Source organism: Ostrea edulis, chromosome 4 (genome assembly GCF_947568905.1).
Source record: "Ostrea edulis chromosome 4, xbOstEdul1.1, whole genome shotgun sequence".
NCBI lineage: Eukaryota > Metazoa > Mollusca > Bivalvia > Ostreida > Ostreidae > Ostrea > Ostrea edulis.
Window position 1 is genome coordinate 22679830 of NC_079167.1, and position 16679 is coordinate 22696508.

Here is a 16679-nt window from a genome sequence, read left to right on the forward strand (position 1 = left end):
GACACAGGGGCATGGCTCAACGCTTCAAGCTCCTTGGGTGCAGCGACCATGAAATTTAATTTTTTTTAGTTTCCCTTACCCAAATATGCATACCAAAAATTGGCCATTTTAAAAGTTAATAATGCTCACATATACTAACACAGGTCAACGGACAACCAATTGCAATAGGTCACTTTAGTGACTCAGATGACATACAAAAAAGATGGAAAGGTGGTGATAATCTTCCTATTTCGATAATCTACCTAGAGGAATGTTTAACCGGACACAAGGGTTTGATTTCCATCCGACTCCCTCTTAGTGGTGGGGCCATCAGACACAACTGCATTTAAAACCTTAATTCAATCACACAGATTTCCAGTAATCATATTATAGAGTACATTGAAATAGAATAAAAGGGGCCCAACTGCTATATAATATAATCAAAGAAATCCAGGCAATGCAACATATGCTATATAACATCTCTGATCAAGATATAGGGCTCACGGCGGGTGTGACAGGTCGACAAGGGATGCTTGCTCCTCCTAAGCACCTGATTCCACCTCTGGTATGTCCAGGAGTCTGTGTTTACAAAACTCTTAATTTTGTTATCTTGTAGGAGTTAAGTGATTGATCACTGTTCGTTATCTTCACCTTTTCATCCAAGTTCCTTACAGTGACAGACGTCCAGGTATGCCATTTTACCGTTTTATTAACAATATACGAAGTAATGAATACACACAGTTTATGTGAAGTAAGATATACAGAATTCATGTGAAATAATGACTACATACATTTAGGACTGAGTTTGTGTTTTCATTTCAGCCTCCTATTTACTTTTTACATAAATGACCCTTCACATAACTGACCTTTCACATAAATGACCTTTTAGATGACTGACCTTTAAATGATCACCAATATGCAGTTCAGTGCAGTAGTTGGTGCCTTACAGTGTACAACATAGTACATATAGATCTGTACACAGTAGTATACTTGTATATAGGTCATCACAAATACGTACACAACATGTGTATAACGAAGTTTAACATTGCAACAACACAACAATGAAATGGGACTAGAAATGTCAGAACAAGCAGCATTACTTTTAAAAATGTCTCCATTTCATATGTACACTCTCATCATCAATTGCTTTCTGCAATTATACACCCAAGAATTCCTGACTGAGGTTTCTACAGACCTGTAGCTCTACTGGCCAAATCACATGTGCTGTTGCCTATTCAAAATATAATAATAAAGTGATATTGAACACATAGATACAAATCAACATCTTTCAAAGGTTTAAAAGACGTATGTATGTATTTGCCAAATGTCATTTAGAAACAGGTATTGATACACGGCAAATTAAAATGTTTGATCCAACTTTAACGAGTGTTGTCCTTTACAAGAATAAGTCAGATGAGACATATGAAACAAAGACATAAAAGGACAAAGAGTTATATCATGTATACTTCAATAGCAACACTGTCATAATTATTACACATATGCATTTAATTATCTAATTAAAAATGAAAACACGATGGACAACATTAACAGTTAACAAATGACATCCCAACCATAAATCTTTGATAAAACACTAAAAAAAAAAAACCTCTCAACTCTTTCACCAAACATTCCAAGCAAGACTTATAAACATACAGGTAATGAAATAAATATGTCTGATGATTTAACATTTACAAACACCCAATTACTAGATAACTCTGGATTTACTTTACAATGCAAGGCAAATATAAGGAATAAGTAGTGGAAGACAGCAAATTAATCACAAGGGACAGTTTCAAAAGTGCGTATCAGGATTCAACATTATAATTTCAGCAAAATATAGTGTTAATTTTCTTACTTATTGCATGGATTAACTTGAAATACACGTATATGCATTGGGGTTTTTTTTTGAGCTTAGAAAAATGCATTTCAAGTGAAACTGCAGAATCATACTTACATTTATTTTGACATATTTGTGTGCAGTGTGTGTGTGTGTGAGTACAGTGTGTTTGATTCATCATCAGTAGTTTAGAGATTATCATCTGGGGAATCATAGACTGTAAAGCTTCACAAGTTTTCTTTGTTCTGTGATGATCTTCTTTTGATGATCGGTATTTTTCTGTGTTTTGAGATGGCCTTCATCTGATGATTGATATTTTTCTGTATTTTGAGATGGCTTTCATTTGATGATCGATATTTTTCTATGTTTTGAGATGGCCTTCATCTGATGATTGATATTTTTTTGTGTTTTGAGATGGCCTTCATCTGATGATCAATATTTTTCTACGTTTTGAGATGGCCTTCATCAGATGATGAAAAACTGCAAAGCTTTATGTGGTTTCCTTTGTTTTGAGAGGACCTTCCTCTAGTGATTGATATTTTTCTGTCTTTCGAGATGACCTTCATCTAATGATTGGAGGTGGTAAAGTTTTTAATGTGTTTTTATTAAAAAAAAATTCTTGCAAAAATAATGGATAAGCCAGGCTATTCTCTACAACACATTAATCCTGATGTTCTGGGTATTTTACATAAACATTTTTTTTTTTGTGTTTATTTTTTCTTCACAACCAGATGGCTCTATGATAAGAATTATAATACATAATGAGAGACTATTCCTCGACCCAATGACGTTTCCTATAATTTGATAGTGTAAGATGATGTGACAGTGTTTCCCAATGAGTAGGGGGTAATACATATTATGTTGAACACACTCCTGCACCAATATTACATTTTATCACTACAAGAGCATACTTATTGGTTCTAAAAACTTCTCCAAAGAAGTCAGGAGGATTCAAAGACTAAAATTATGCTTAATAATAAAATAACTTTCTTAAAATTACTGATTAGGAAGTGAAAATGCAAATATTGGTTGTAATTATTTTCATTAAATTCATCACAGATTTCCAAAATACAATACATAAAGTGTCACCGTGTAGGTAAAAAAAAAAAGTCAATAAGATAAAGTATTTTCACTTCATCTTATCTCAATTCAATGATTTACATCTACCAGGTACATAAACTTCTTTAATCACTCTTGTGTGTCATAGGGGGAAATTCATTATCATCGTCCAGTCGTAAATGACCGAGTCCTGATCCATTCCCCTCCTGATCTGTAGTTCCTTGCTCAAGTTCTTGGTATGGTTGTGATTCTGAAAGAGAAAAATATTGATAGTTAATCTGGAATGTTCAAAGATCCACACCATGTATCTTAAATCTGAATTGTCAAAAAATCCACACAATGTTTATATTCTTCATATTGTCCTTTTCTGCACTGGCAAAACAAAAAGTCTTCTCTTTTAAAAGTCTAACTTTGAATAATATTGACTAAAATTTTGGAGTAAAGAAATTACAAATTTTTAGGTGAATGTTTTTTGGGGATCGTTCTTCATATACCGGGTCGATGATCTCCGAGGGTAGGTCAAATTGGCATCTGGTGACATGACTGCAATAAACAGATTCCACAAAGGTCACCTTTAACATAGTTTAGTTAGTACTGTATTGATCAAGGTCATATTAAAAAAAATATCACTAATGACAAACCATTTGGATGCTTACTTAATGATAAACCATTTGGATGCTTCCTTCAATTTGTAGGAAAATTAACTTCCATTAAATTTAACACATTTCATACATTCACTATCTAGAAGATGACAACTCTCCTGGTACCATACTGTCCTTCATTCAAGATCCTAAAATGTCCTCTTTCCGGTACTAAATTCTTTATCATCAATTGATATAATGTAAGTATTGATAATGAAAATGCTCTCCTTACAGTACTAAATTCTTTATCATCAGTGTTAATAATCAAAATGCCCTCATTCTGTACTAATGTTTTTATTATTGTTATAATGTAAACATTGATAATTAAAATAAAAATTTACAGGCAGCGCATACATGTATACATGTATATGTATGTTAATTTATAATAATTATATTATAGAAAAGATATACACGATTTACAATCTTTAATCACTGTTAGTTTCCATATAATGTGTGAATTAGACTGAATAAATACAAATTACTTTCACTGACACTTTTATTAGCATTTATAGGTCAATGTATGGCTAAAATTCCACAAACTTCCAAACTTTTGAAAATATTTTGTACATGACAAGAATTACATAACACACAAAAAAAACACCCCATGCTGAATGAAAATGTGTGATGCATGACTATCTTCCACTTTGAACCATGAAGCGTGAAATGTAATTAGTTTTTCTGTGGATAGAAATGGGAACACTTCATCATTTCTTTTGATTTAGGTTATAACAATCATTGTGAAAAAAACCCCATTATCTTAAAAATCTGTCTGCATGTCAGTGAAGTCTGCTGACTTATTTAGGTGTACATACTCTAGAGGATAATGGCTGTGCAGTCAACTGCAGAACTGAGCTCTCTGTTGCCAAGAAAATATTGGGACAGATCAGGGATTTTTCTCAGAGAGTACAGTTCTGCAGCTACACATCTACTGCATTGCAAGAAAGATGAAGATTTTTAAATATAAATTGTAATAGTCTATCATATACTGTGGAGAAAAATCACTGTATGCAAATTATTGCATTGCTAAAGGCTGTTGTACTGAAATATGATTTGAAAATATCTAAATTGATGAGTAAAAAAAAAAACACCCTACATGCAATGAACATTAAAAAAGTTATTTTCCATTACATTGTGTGGTAAACAATAAATAGAAATATATTCTTGACATCTTTAGATACTACTAAATATTTATCTTTGCAACCATATACTTTAAATTTAGTCCATTTATGGTCACTTTATCATCTATAGAAATAATGTTTAAATTATACTTCTTTTTGTTAACAATGCCTTCCGGGGCCCTTCATTGGTCAGTAAAATATCTTGTATCTTGTATATGTATCACAATTTTAGTGAAATAAATCAGGTTTGTTGTCCATAAAATGATAAAATTTAAAGCATATCATTAATTTTATCAATATTTCTTTCCTTAAGACATTTTCCCTCTAACATTTACATACCTGGTATTTATTCTTCAAGTAAATGGTTTTTAAAAAACATTCATAATTTTGATGTGCATAAAATGATACATGCAAAAATTAGCCTCAGAATTCTGAATGTCAATGATGCTGTACAGTGTATAGCTTAAGGGAAAAAAAATCTGAAGCAGTAACTCAAGGAGACTTCTTACAAAAGTTGATACCATGGAACTGATTCCCCCACCGGTGCTGTTACCATTAGCTGTTATTCCAGAGATATGACATGGTCCCTATGTATCATATAAGTTTGTTTGCGAGTATATGAATTTGGTAACATTTATAAAATACATTTGTTTTGTACTATGTGTTGTACTTTTCATGAATATTCATCAAATTAGAACAGTCAGAATCTCGGTAAAATTTTCTATATAAAGTTACATGCACTAAACCGCTGTTATATTTTAAACTTTACATATCAAGCTTTTATCATCAACATGTCTAAAACCTTAAAATTTCAAAATAAGCATTGTATTGACCTCAAAAATGTCAGTAATTGTTTAATATTGCCTCTCTACTGTAAACATCACACATATGATACATATATCCATGCCTCTCTATGCAGGAAGGTTCCGAAGGCTAATGTTGTCTACAAGATGCAGGTGTAAAACTCTGGTATTCTCTTTAGCGGACATAAAAAAAATCGCACAAAAAAATCATTACCTGGGTCATACAATATCGCATCAATTTCACAAGAGGGGCTGAGTGGCTCACTGACTTCCTGTGGGCCCCCTTTCCTCTTCAACACCGCCGCATAGCTCCCAATCACATGACCTGGGGCCACACAGACGGGGGAAGGTGGTGCCCCCTGGTTGCTGGACTCCCAAGCCTTACCTGGTGGTACAACTGAAGACTCAGGCTTCTTGACTGATGAGGCATAACTGGGGCCGGTTGAGGGATGGGTCAAAGGTCGATCATGGGAAGTGACGTCTGGTACAGGGCTGTCTCCTGCTCTGCCGTCTAGCCTGAATGCAACATGAACACAAATACATGTACATGTATTTACATCTAGCCTGAATGTAACATCAACACAAATACATGTATTTACATGTATATCAAATAAAGCTAAACAAAATATAATCCGATCACCAACGTATCAACACAAATACATGTACACCCTGCATATCTATATCAGATAAAGCTAGACAAAAAATAAATAAACCGATCACTAACAAATCGCAAGAATGCACAAAAAACATTTATCAACAAAATAGATTTACTTGGTGCGTTATAACAATGCGTGGTAATCTGTTTATATGTTTTAGTTTACAACTTTAGATCCAGACCCTATTGAATACCACCTGGTATCCACTCGTGAGAATCTACGAAATGTTTAACCTTAAGGTGCTGGTTTCCAGCTAAGACTTTGCAAAATATCAATACTCAAATTATGGAATTAAACACATTTATTTCAGCAAATGAAAGAAAAGAAAAAGAGAGACAACTCTAACAAGATTGGCTGGTGTAACCCAAATGATTTTACCTGTGTTGTCTTAATAGCATGCACTCTCCCCCTTCATTTGGATCCAAGTTATAGATGTACAGGTAACCATCTTCAGAAACAACCAGCTGTCTTGGTACTTTCTGTATCCTGTAAATTTCAAGTTCATTTTCTGCTCAACCTCGACTAGTCAAGTTGAAAACCGATATTCAAAAGATCTGACAACTCATCAATCATAATAATATGTGCATTACTTTGTTTTGATGAAAGATTATTTTCATGAGATGTACAAAAAAGCTTGCAAAATCATTATATCTTATCTTGATGCCACAAGAAAGGAGAAGATAAAATCTGTATATTATAACCTGTAAATGATAATCTGTAAACAATAATCTGTTAATGATAATCTGTAAATGATAATCTGAAAACGATAATCTGAAAACGATAATCTGAAAATGATAATCTGTAAATAATAATCTGACTTACGTGGCTAGAGCACAGACGTTGTGCATTCCTGAGTTTGGTAAGCGGGCAGTGGCAAAAGCTCGGCCCTGGTTGAACATCTCGGTCATCTGACTAGGTAAGTAAGTGGCAGAGGACTTCAGAGCTTGACCGAAGTAGCCCATCCAGCCCTGAGGTTCCTGTTCAGCAGGCCTAAGGAGGTAAAATATGTATACTATCATGAAAAAGAAAAATTCCCCAACTCTGGAACTCTAGTAATAATTTATATCTGGGATGCCACCCCAAAAAAAGCAACACAAAATAATGCTCATTTAAAAATGACAGCAAATTACAACTACTGTGAGAGACTTCACTGGATTTAGCAGACTGAGCAATTGAATTCAAGCCAAATTTACACAAATATTGGATTTCTTCATTATATATGGAAACGATTATTCACAAAAGCTTATGTTCATAACAAGTTTTCCCGTGAAATTTCGCGAAAATAAAGTTCTTGTGAATAGAGTGATTTATAGTCTCACATTTCCGATGATAATCAATTTGTAACACAGAAAGTTGTGAAGATTTAAATTGTATGCAGAGCTGGTGAATCATTTTGTGCATGATTGTCTGAAACAATAATCAAAGCATCTGTCACACATCAATTTCATTACATTTTATTTCTGAATCTGAAAGAGAACTGCAGTGTGTCGTACCTGTCTTTGGGGACCTCTAATTTAAATATGTGAACAGTCTCTGTATTACTGGAGGCAGAGAGGAAGAGGGAGTCCGTACTGAAGGCCAGGGAATAAATACTTGCACACCTACAGACAAAAATCAAATGTTTTACACATATTATAAAGACAGCAAACACACAACTTGTATAAAAACAACAGTTCACACTGTCCAATGCACCCAATAGTAGTAATCAAAGAAAAGGATTAACATTCAAATAAACCATTATTTAGTCACAAAATGACTCTAGAAGTGTTCTCTCAACACTTTTGCTGATATTGGAGAATAATAATAAAATGATAGTTCTTAGACAGCTTTGTTAAACATCAAATTGAAAAATTATTTCAGTTTAATAAAATATGAGGCAAGAAGCAAAATGATTACATTTCGATATACATGTATATCACACACAACGGAGAACATGTACTACAAATCTGATGAGTCTTTTTAGTACTGTTATCCATGAAAGTATGACCTTGAGAAATATCACCATGGAAACATCATCGCAAGCCACGTCTATTGTTTCTGTTTACGCGCACTACTGGACTCAGTAACCGTGACTAGCGATGATGGGAAAAAGTGTGTAGCAGCTATGTTTATCTTTGCCTTATCAGCATTGTTTTTTACCTCCCACATTGTGCTGAAGAACAAGACAACAAACAGATACACAGACAACTGAAGCATATCTGACCCACACCCACTTATGATTGATGAATATGTATATCAATTATTATCATTTTTGCCTTAGTAGTACTGTTTCTACAGTCAAACCTTGTTCTTTTGATCTCAATGGGACCGAGAAAGATATCCAAGTGTTTGAGATATTGAGGTTAAAATACATAAAGAAAATGTAGTTGGGACTTCCAACTCACTCAGACATATCCATGTTATTCGAGATATCAAAGTTCCACTGTATCTTGTTTTGAGACTATAAAATTATTCATATAAATTTATCCTTGACCTTCGATTTATGACCTTTTTTCTCTTATCATAAGGAACATTATACCAAGTTTGAAGATCCTGGTTGTATTAAGTCTTGTTTTGTTTGGCCAACAATGAGCTGAGAGACGGACAGATGCACTGTGCTATAATATAATACGACCTACCTACGACAGGAATAAAAAAAAGTCTTGTTGAATTACTTGCAAATCAATTCTGATTTGACAAAAAGATAAAAAGGAAAAAGTTTTTGATGTACTAAGTTTGCATGTCCATACTTACCTTTTCACGCCCCTTCTGAACTCAAAGAGTTTCTGTCCATCGGGGATTGAAAATACCCTTATCACTGTACCCTACAATCAAGGTAAAACAAAGTTTGATACAAAGTCTCATCAAATGCTCTTCAATATTCAGAACAAAGTCAACAAAAGTAATGATCTGATGTAAATTTTAGAGGATGAATTCCTGTGACTGACCTTTTCTGAAGCAGTGGCTAGTTTGGTTCCTTGAGCATTGAAAGCGAGTGATGCCAGAGGGTTATCATGTGCTGGTATCATGGTCACCGCCCTCTGAAAAGAAATTCAAGGACATCCTTCACTAAAATGTCAAAACAATAAAATCTTATGTAATTCTATTATACAGCTGTAATTACAATCCATATAAATAGATTTTGTTTCCCACACCTAATATCATAATTTGTACTTCTGCACACTGAAAAGATTATCATTCAATTCAAACAGCTAACTAACTGAATATAATATATACAAAAATATTTAGAAAAAAAGAGACCCATGGGCACAATGCTGACCTGAGCCCTGGTGTTTTTCAGATGAAAATTATTTTCCATGTACAATTTTGACCCCATATTATGAACCTAAAGCTAGCCCATGATGTCATGATTTATCCGAACTTGAATCCACACAACATCGAGATGCTTCAATATCAATACTAGTGACACAGCTTTCCTGGTCTGAAGAATATTTTTGAATTCCTACATTCACATATTATGTGTAGGGTCCACACAGCTTTGAAATGTTTACATATCAATAAGATTTGATGTCACTCTTGTGAAGATTTTTTTTTTGATTTCCTGTATATTGCTATGTAATACTTTAGCCCCACCCTAGCCCCAGACTAGAGGCCATGATTTGATTAAATATGAATCTGCACTACTTTGGAATTCTTGCATGTTGATATGGCTAATCATGACCAGTGATTCATAAGGAGGTTTTTTAAGTACTGATCAACAGTCCATGTAAAATTTTGGCCCCACCCTACCTCCCAGAACCATGATTCAAAAAACTTGAATCTACACTATCTTAATCTTGGTTCAGATTCATCTCGGCTGGATACCAGTATTTGGATTGAAACCGTCAGGCCCCAAGTCCAAATATCCAGCTGAGCCAAATCTCACTCAAGATTAGCACTACCTGAGAATGATTGCAAGACTAATCAAGACCCTGTTCTTCAAGAGAAGGTTTTTTATTTTTCTTCCCATAAACTTCGAATCCATATTATGGCCCATACCCACCCCTGGGGCATTGATTTGAACAAACTTGAATCACGATCCTGCTGTTCTATGTTTTATGCAAAACTTTGATCCTTTATGGCCCCACCTTGCCCCCCCCCCCTCCCCCCCCCCCCCCCCCTCCTGAGTAACAACATGAATAGACCTGCACTATCTGAGGTCGCTTGCATATTAATATGACTAATCATAGCCCTGCTATTTTTGAGAGGGTTTTTCCAACAAAATACCATGTAAAACTTTGATCATCTATTGAGACCCAATCTTACCCCCAAGCCATGGTTTGACAATCTTGAATCTGCACTACCTAGAAATGCTTACATATTATGTTGACTAGTCATGTTCCTGCTGTTCTTAAGAAGATATTTAATGATTATTCCCTAGGCCTCACCCTAACACTCTGGGGTCATGATTTGAAGAAACTTGAATCTGCACTACCCGAGAATGCTTGCATATCTAATAGACTAATTATGGGCTGGCTGTTGTCGAGAATATGACTTTGAAAATTATTTTCTGTATATTTTATGAAAAAATTTGACCCCCTATCATGGCCCCATCCTTTCCCCTGTGCCATCATTTGAACAATTATATATGTATCAAGGTCTTTTATGAGTTTCATATTTTCTAGCCCAGTGGTTCTTCAGGGCTTGAAACTAACTTTTTATGTCACCAGTCCAGCCGGACTGATGGAGTATAATTTCAACCAGTCTGCAGAAAAAATTACCAGTCCAACAGAGTTTTCCAGAAATAATTAAACATATTTCGTTAATGTTATCAAAATGAAATTTAACTCAATATGCCTCAGACAATATCGTAACACTAATGTTGGATTTATAATTTACGAATCAAATTTGTCTGATATCTACAGATCGAAGCATGTCAAATGTGTGTATAAGATTTCATAAGTATATTTTCCAAAATGATGCTTTAGAAAATTAACCAGTCCTATCAGACTAACAAAAACAAATGTCACTCAGTTTGCCAGACTTTTGACCAGTCACAGACTGACGGGCATATACTACTTGCGAGCCTTGTTCTTGTGAGCAAGATGCACTCTATTTTTTTTTCTTGATCATCTTCTTTTAGAAGGGGACATGACTCTTCATTTGAACAATTTTGAATCGCCTTTACCCAGGGAAGTTCTGTACAAAATTTGGAAACCCAGTGGTTTTAGAGAAGAATGTAAGAATTTACAAATATCAAGTAATCAGAAAAACTCACTTGAACTTTGAGCTAAAAACAATGAAATATCTTACCAGGTTGATTGTGTCAAATATCTGCACTTCCCCTATCTGGTTACTACCGGGGTAGGCCAAGAAGCAGTTGTCATTGTTGATGGACAGTGCACACAAACCATGGTGGTTAGGAGGCGTGTCTCGGATCGTGTGAAGGACCTTCATGTCTCGTATATTGTGGATGTATAAACTCTCTTCTAAACATACTATCAGCCGCTGTAATAAGACAAATGGATTCTTATAGTCTACACAATGTCACTGTGAAAGTATAATAAGTGCCTTTGATTTCTCTACAAATTGTAATGATAACCCACAGTGGCTAACCCCGTTTTGGGCCCAAACTCTGTGATACCAAAAATCTATATTAATGGTATCACAGAGTTAGGGCCCAAAACAGGCTTAGCCCCTGTGTGATAACCATTTTCTCATGAATGCATAGCTGCAATAATGTAACCCTATCCATTTTTTTTATTCTGATGTTTTCACTGAAAAAAAATATCTGAGAGGGCTACATTATTGCAGCTAATGAATGCATTGCAGTTGTAAGCAACGTGAGTGTGAATACATATAAATATAGTACACGAAAGGTGAAGATAACAAACAGTGATCAATCTCATAACTCCTATAAGGAATACAAACTAAAGAGTTAAGCAAGCACGGACGTCTGGACATACCGCCAGGTGCCTAGTAGGAGTAAGCATCCCCTGTCGACCAGTCACACCCGCCGTGACTATTTTAATGGCTGGGAATTCCAACAGCAATGAAAGAATGTAATTATAAGAAACAAACTTCTGTTTTGAAAATACATGAGGGTATGAACTGTGACGCTTCATGCCAGCATACTTTTCATGAAGCGTTAATACATCACAGTTTGTACCATCTTGTTCTTTTCAAAATGAAATTGATCTCTTCAATAACAAACAGAATACAGACAAAACAATTCTTGCATGCTTTACTCTGCACTAAACTCGATCTCGGATTGCTTTACTCTGCACTAAACTCGATCTCGGATTGCTTTACTCTGCACTAAACTCGATCTCGGATGCATTTGCAGATTACGTAAATGTATTGATATTTGTGTTTGCTGCCTGATTGGTTATCAGCTGATCTTTAGAAATCGTAGTGTGAGCTAAAGACAAATTAACAACATTCTTTCAGTATTACAACACTGTTATTTTCACATCTGATCTATTGCTGACATTGTTGAAAAATATTGATTGTAGTCTGGTGCATTATAATTAATGATGAGTGAGCTTTCATTTACAAGGACAAATCAAGCTGCCAAACTTTGCACATGTTGCTATTTTCTATGCATATAGAGAAACTTATCAAGCAATATTCTATAGACATTTTTGTAAGAGAATAAAACTCCCAAGGTTGTGGAATACTCATAATCATCATCATCCATTTTTATTAATTATCCATGCCTTTTATCAATCCTTGCAAGGGTGAGGTTATATGCATTCATCTACATTAATACAGACACACAGTTATGCAGGTAACAATAAAAAAATATTTTCCCTAACAATGCAACCATTATGTAAACTGTAGGAAATATACAAGACCACTATCAAGCCCATTCAATACATTTTCTCGATATTTCAATTGCAAGTGTTTCTGACATGTCTAATGCAGCAAAAGAATTAAGCAATATGTTTTTAATTGAATCTTGGTGAATAAATTTCAGCAGCGCTTCAGTAAAGAATTTTTAAATTATCTGTCTGTATATGGAGTGATGTTTATCACACATATTGCTTCTATTTTATACTTTAAATGTCTGCATGTATTAATTCACACTAGCTCACACACACACACACTGCTCATATCAATATTTGAAACCATTCAATATTATCAACATACATGTTCCTTGTGTTTCAACATTATCATAAGTACATATTGCCTTAACAAAGCTGGCTCACTGCATATGATATCATTTGATCGTCTTGGTTACTGGGAGTACAAGACCAACAGTCTGGTACCATAATTTATTACCAGACTGTTAACAGGCACTGTCCCTTGGTGCCCCTGTAATCAAGTCAACAATTCATACTTTCTTTAACACTTCGTACAATTGTTTTCATTTATATGATTATTTTATTCTAACCTCCCTGCTTTAGTATAACGCATTCAGAACAACTGGATCCTGCATGTACATGTGTTTTATACTTGCATACTGTACTTACTATAGTATAATTATACCGATTTGATTACAATTTTATATATATTCACACAACATTATCATTATCCGCTGTCTCTGAAACTGGCACTGTCCTTAGATGTGTGAAGCAGTTGGGTTATTTTATTGTATATATCATGTTGTTGATTTAAATGTTGTCTGCAATCAGTATTTCGTATATAATTATAAATGTGTGCAGTGCAGAAATATGAACTCTGACAGTATTAGTACTTCTGAATGATTGTTATTTTCATTGTTATAATTAATTGCTTGTTAACCTGCACATGCTCCCTGAGGGCCCTTGATTGGTGAATAAACAATAAACATGTTATTTATTGCTCCCTGGGGTATCAGTTTAAATTCAGACCTTACTTTCACATTGTTTTGTCAAAAGTGAAAGTAGTATCTAAATTTAATGTGAAAGGGAGGATTTAAATTTAATTAGTTTGTCAAGAGTATTTACTGGTCTCTAAATATATTGGTCCTTTTTTTCACCAGAAGAGGAAAACTTTTAAGGACCACTGAATAAACATATACAAACCAACCTTAATTTAAATGGCCTTTATCATGATGTAGCTGCAGCACAGTAGCTTTCTTGGAAAAATTGCATTGACCCAAAGAACTACATCTAATTATAAAAACAATTGCAACTTTTATGCCCATGATTTAGGCATTATATATATAAATCTGTATTTTTTTAAAATAGCAACTTCTAAAATTTAGCATCAACCAGTGTTTTTCATATATTATTCAGGCAGTTTCCTCTCACAAAAATTACCAAACATTTCCCAAGGAGGTTATATGATTAAAGTTTTATTGTAACTTAATGGAAATATCAGACAAATTTTGCCTGTTTCCATAGCATAAATACAGAAGTTGAGCTGTAAATCAGATACAGCTCTCTGGTCTATCCCAATTTTTCCCAAGATATCGCAGTGATATTTTTCAACGAGAGGATGCACGACGGAGTATCTCACCTGTCTGTTTAAACGTACGGCCAAAATAGAGTTGGAGTAGCTGTAGTTGCATATTTCAGTTCCCTTTTTGAAGTGGCACACTTTCAATTTCCTTGGTGATGATAAGCTAACTATTGCTACTAGACTACTGGAGAAAAGTCTCTCCACAATACAAATGTCTTCACTCTCTGAAATGTAATATTTATTCTTATGAAATTCTAGTATATCAAATTTAAATCAATTAGGGAAAAGATTTAGACATGTGGTGGTCTGTATATGAAGAATTGTAACACAAAAGATCGGCCATGCATGTTTAATAGGGTAAACAATTGTCCATTGGTCAGGTGACCTAAATTTAGTAATGACCTAATATGATAATAAACTGTATCTCAAATAGTTAAAAATGAATATACAATACAAAATGAATTCTAATTTCTTCTTTTTTAATCTACATGCTGCACGGTTGTAAAGATGTGACAAGACTCTATTGTTATTGTTTACAAAACCAGTGTTTGTACATTATCTTACCATTATCGTAAATTTGTTCTAACTTATCGACAGAACTCAAAGAAAATAATTTGTATCCGGTCCTCGTTCCAACTGCTAGGGATCTGACGGAAAAAAAGAAACGTCAACTTAATGATAATATATCATGATTAGTCAGCTGATATCATTTATAAGTGACAGACGATGTAAATTTCATTGTGGCTTTTGTGTAGTTTACTTACGTGCAATCTTGGTTAAAATTCACAAACAGGAGGTCAGACTGTTCGTCCCCGGCTTTAGTTGCGAGGTTCATGAGGCCAGTAACACTGTTGGCCACACCAGAATAAAGGTAATCCGTCCTGAAAGTGTAAATGTAGTAACTTCTTATTCAGGAAAATGACGTTTATGTCGCCATTTGTTTTGTATTTACAACTTGTAACGGCGAATTTCATTGGTTAAGGTAATAGTTGAATTTTTGTATGACTCTTGAGGAGTTCCGAATGGATATTGCGCGAAAATTTCAAATTACAGGCTTAATTTTAAAATAAATAGCACACTACTTTACAGCTTTCAAAAACCCTTCGTTTATCTTTTCCATGTCACGTCTTGAATCTAATATGTATACGGTGTGACCGTTGGACCGAGCGAAGCATGTATGTAACTCCGTGTCCCGAATGGTAATCATAATTCCGTTAAGTACGGTAGATTGTGATTCATTTAAAAAAATATATTTTGAATGAAATTTCCTTGCCCTAAACACCCAGTAACATCTCAATATTAAAGGAGTTTATATGGGGACAACAGTTTTACATGATCCGCCTATTCATTGAACGCGGGAAATAGAACGCAAGGCGACGTAAACTGTGCATTTTGACGTCACATTTAGCCTCGACTTTTTTCTCTTTTTCAAAGCAAACAATTATAAACAACAATAATACATTCCGTATGCAATGAAAAAGGCCGTTAAAACTAAACAAATTTAACCAATAAATTCAAAATGGTAAAAAAGTAACCGTAATTTTATCGTATACTCTTATTCACAGAAACTCATGAACTCGTTCATCTATTTAGTCGTATTACGGTTTTATATGTATTTATTTGCTAAAACCTGTTACAATGATAATTATACTATTCACTTTGAACAAAATGAGTGCTTAAATTACGAATTGCACGTTAGAGACTTATATTATTGGCATTCAAAATAAAACACGAATAACTGTTGAAGCAGGTAATGAAAAAATAAATGGCGGCGCCCATATGGATCACGAAAATTTCACTGAACGTATATAGAGATTATCTCTTTTCTTTTGCTGATTTTGACTTTTTTCTTTTACATACGTGTTACCTTTAGAGCCTTGCTTCGCGGACGGGCCTTCGGCCCGTCCGAGCTTCGCTCGGTATTAAAGGTTTATCTATTTCAATCTAATTAAGCTACCAAAAGAAAAAGAACGGGGTAAAAAAAAAAAAAGGAGGGGGGGGGTTACAATCGTATAAAATCTTTCCAAGTTAATACGCCGGTTTCGAGATACGTCCGAGTTATTTCCCTTTGGAGAACTCTCGTACATAGTAAGGCGCTAAAGAATTTGTTCACACGCGGGAGTGGGACAGATATTCATCACAACGTAAGTGAATGTACTCCGTAAGTTTCTCATACGCTGTTTGATAACCCGAATTCGACTAATACACAATCGAAGTAAGTGACAAGTATTTAGGAAGTAGGATGTCTGATCATAAGTGTTTAATTTTTTCTTTGATTG

At 34.4% G+C, this 16679-nt stretch overlaps 1 protein-coding gene across 5 annotated transcripts; it reads right to left on the minus strand.

Annotated features, from left to right (window-relative positions):
• Positions 1-670: 670 nt before the first annotated feature.
• Positions 671-15360, minus strand: LOC125670070 (WD repeat domain phosphoinositide-interacting protein 2-like). Of its 5 annotated transcripts, none has more exons than XM_048905009.2 (12): positions 15165-15360; positions 14965-15047; positions 14458-14624; positions 11326-11520; positions 9021-9113; positions 8827-8897; positions 7587-7694; positions 6916-7083; positions 6472-6579; positions 5823-5953; positions 3370-3418; positions 671-3125 (listed from the first exon to the last, which is right to left on the minus strand). In XM_048905009.2, the coding sequence occupies exons 1-12, from the start codon at positions 15233-15235 to the stop codon at positions 3101-3103; spliced, it is 1269 nt and encodes a 422-aa protein (XP_048760966.1). In that variant the 5' UTR covers positions 15236-15360; the 3' UTR covers positions 671-3100. The 5 variants fall into 5 exon arrangements, with proteins under 5 accessions (XP_048760966.1, XP_048760965.1, XP_056018224.1 ...); XM_048905008.2 differs by having other exon boundaries at positions 3327-3418; XM_056162249.1 differs by having other exon boundaries at positions 5652-5953.
• Positions 15361-16679: the final 1319 nt, after the last annotated feature.

Bases quoted from the DNA above. Each gene is read 5' to 3' on its own strand.
- LOC125670070 (XM_056162248.1), bottom strand. From the start codon at position 15,235: ATGAACCTCGCAACTAAAGCCGGGGACGAACAGTCTGACCTCCTGTTT. The intron at 11,521-14,457 runs GTGAGATACTCC...GTCTTATTACAG, and splicing joins CCGTACGTTTAAACAGACAG to CGGCTGATAGTATGTTTAGA. The intron at 3,126-5,651 runs GTAATGATTTTT...TTTCTCTTTCAG, and splicing joins TGCGATATTGTATGACCCAG to AATCACAACCATACCAAGAA.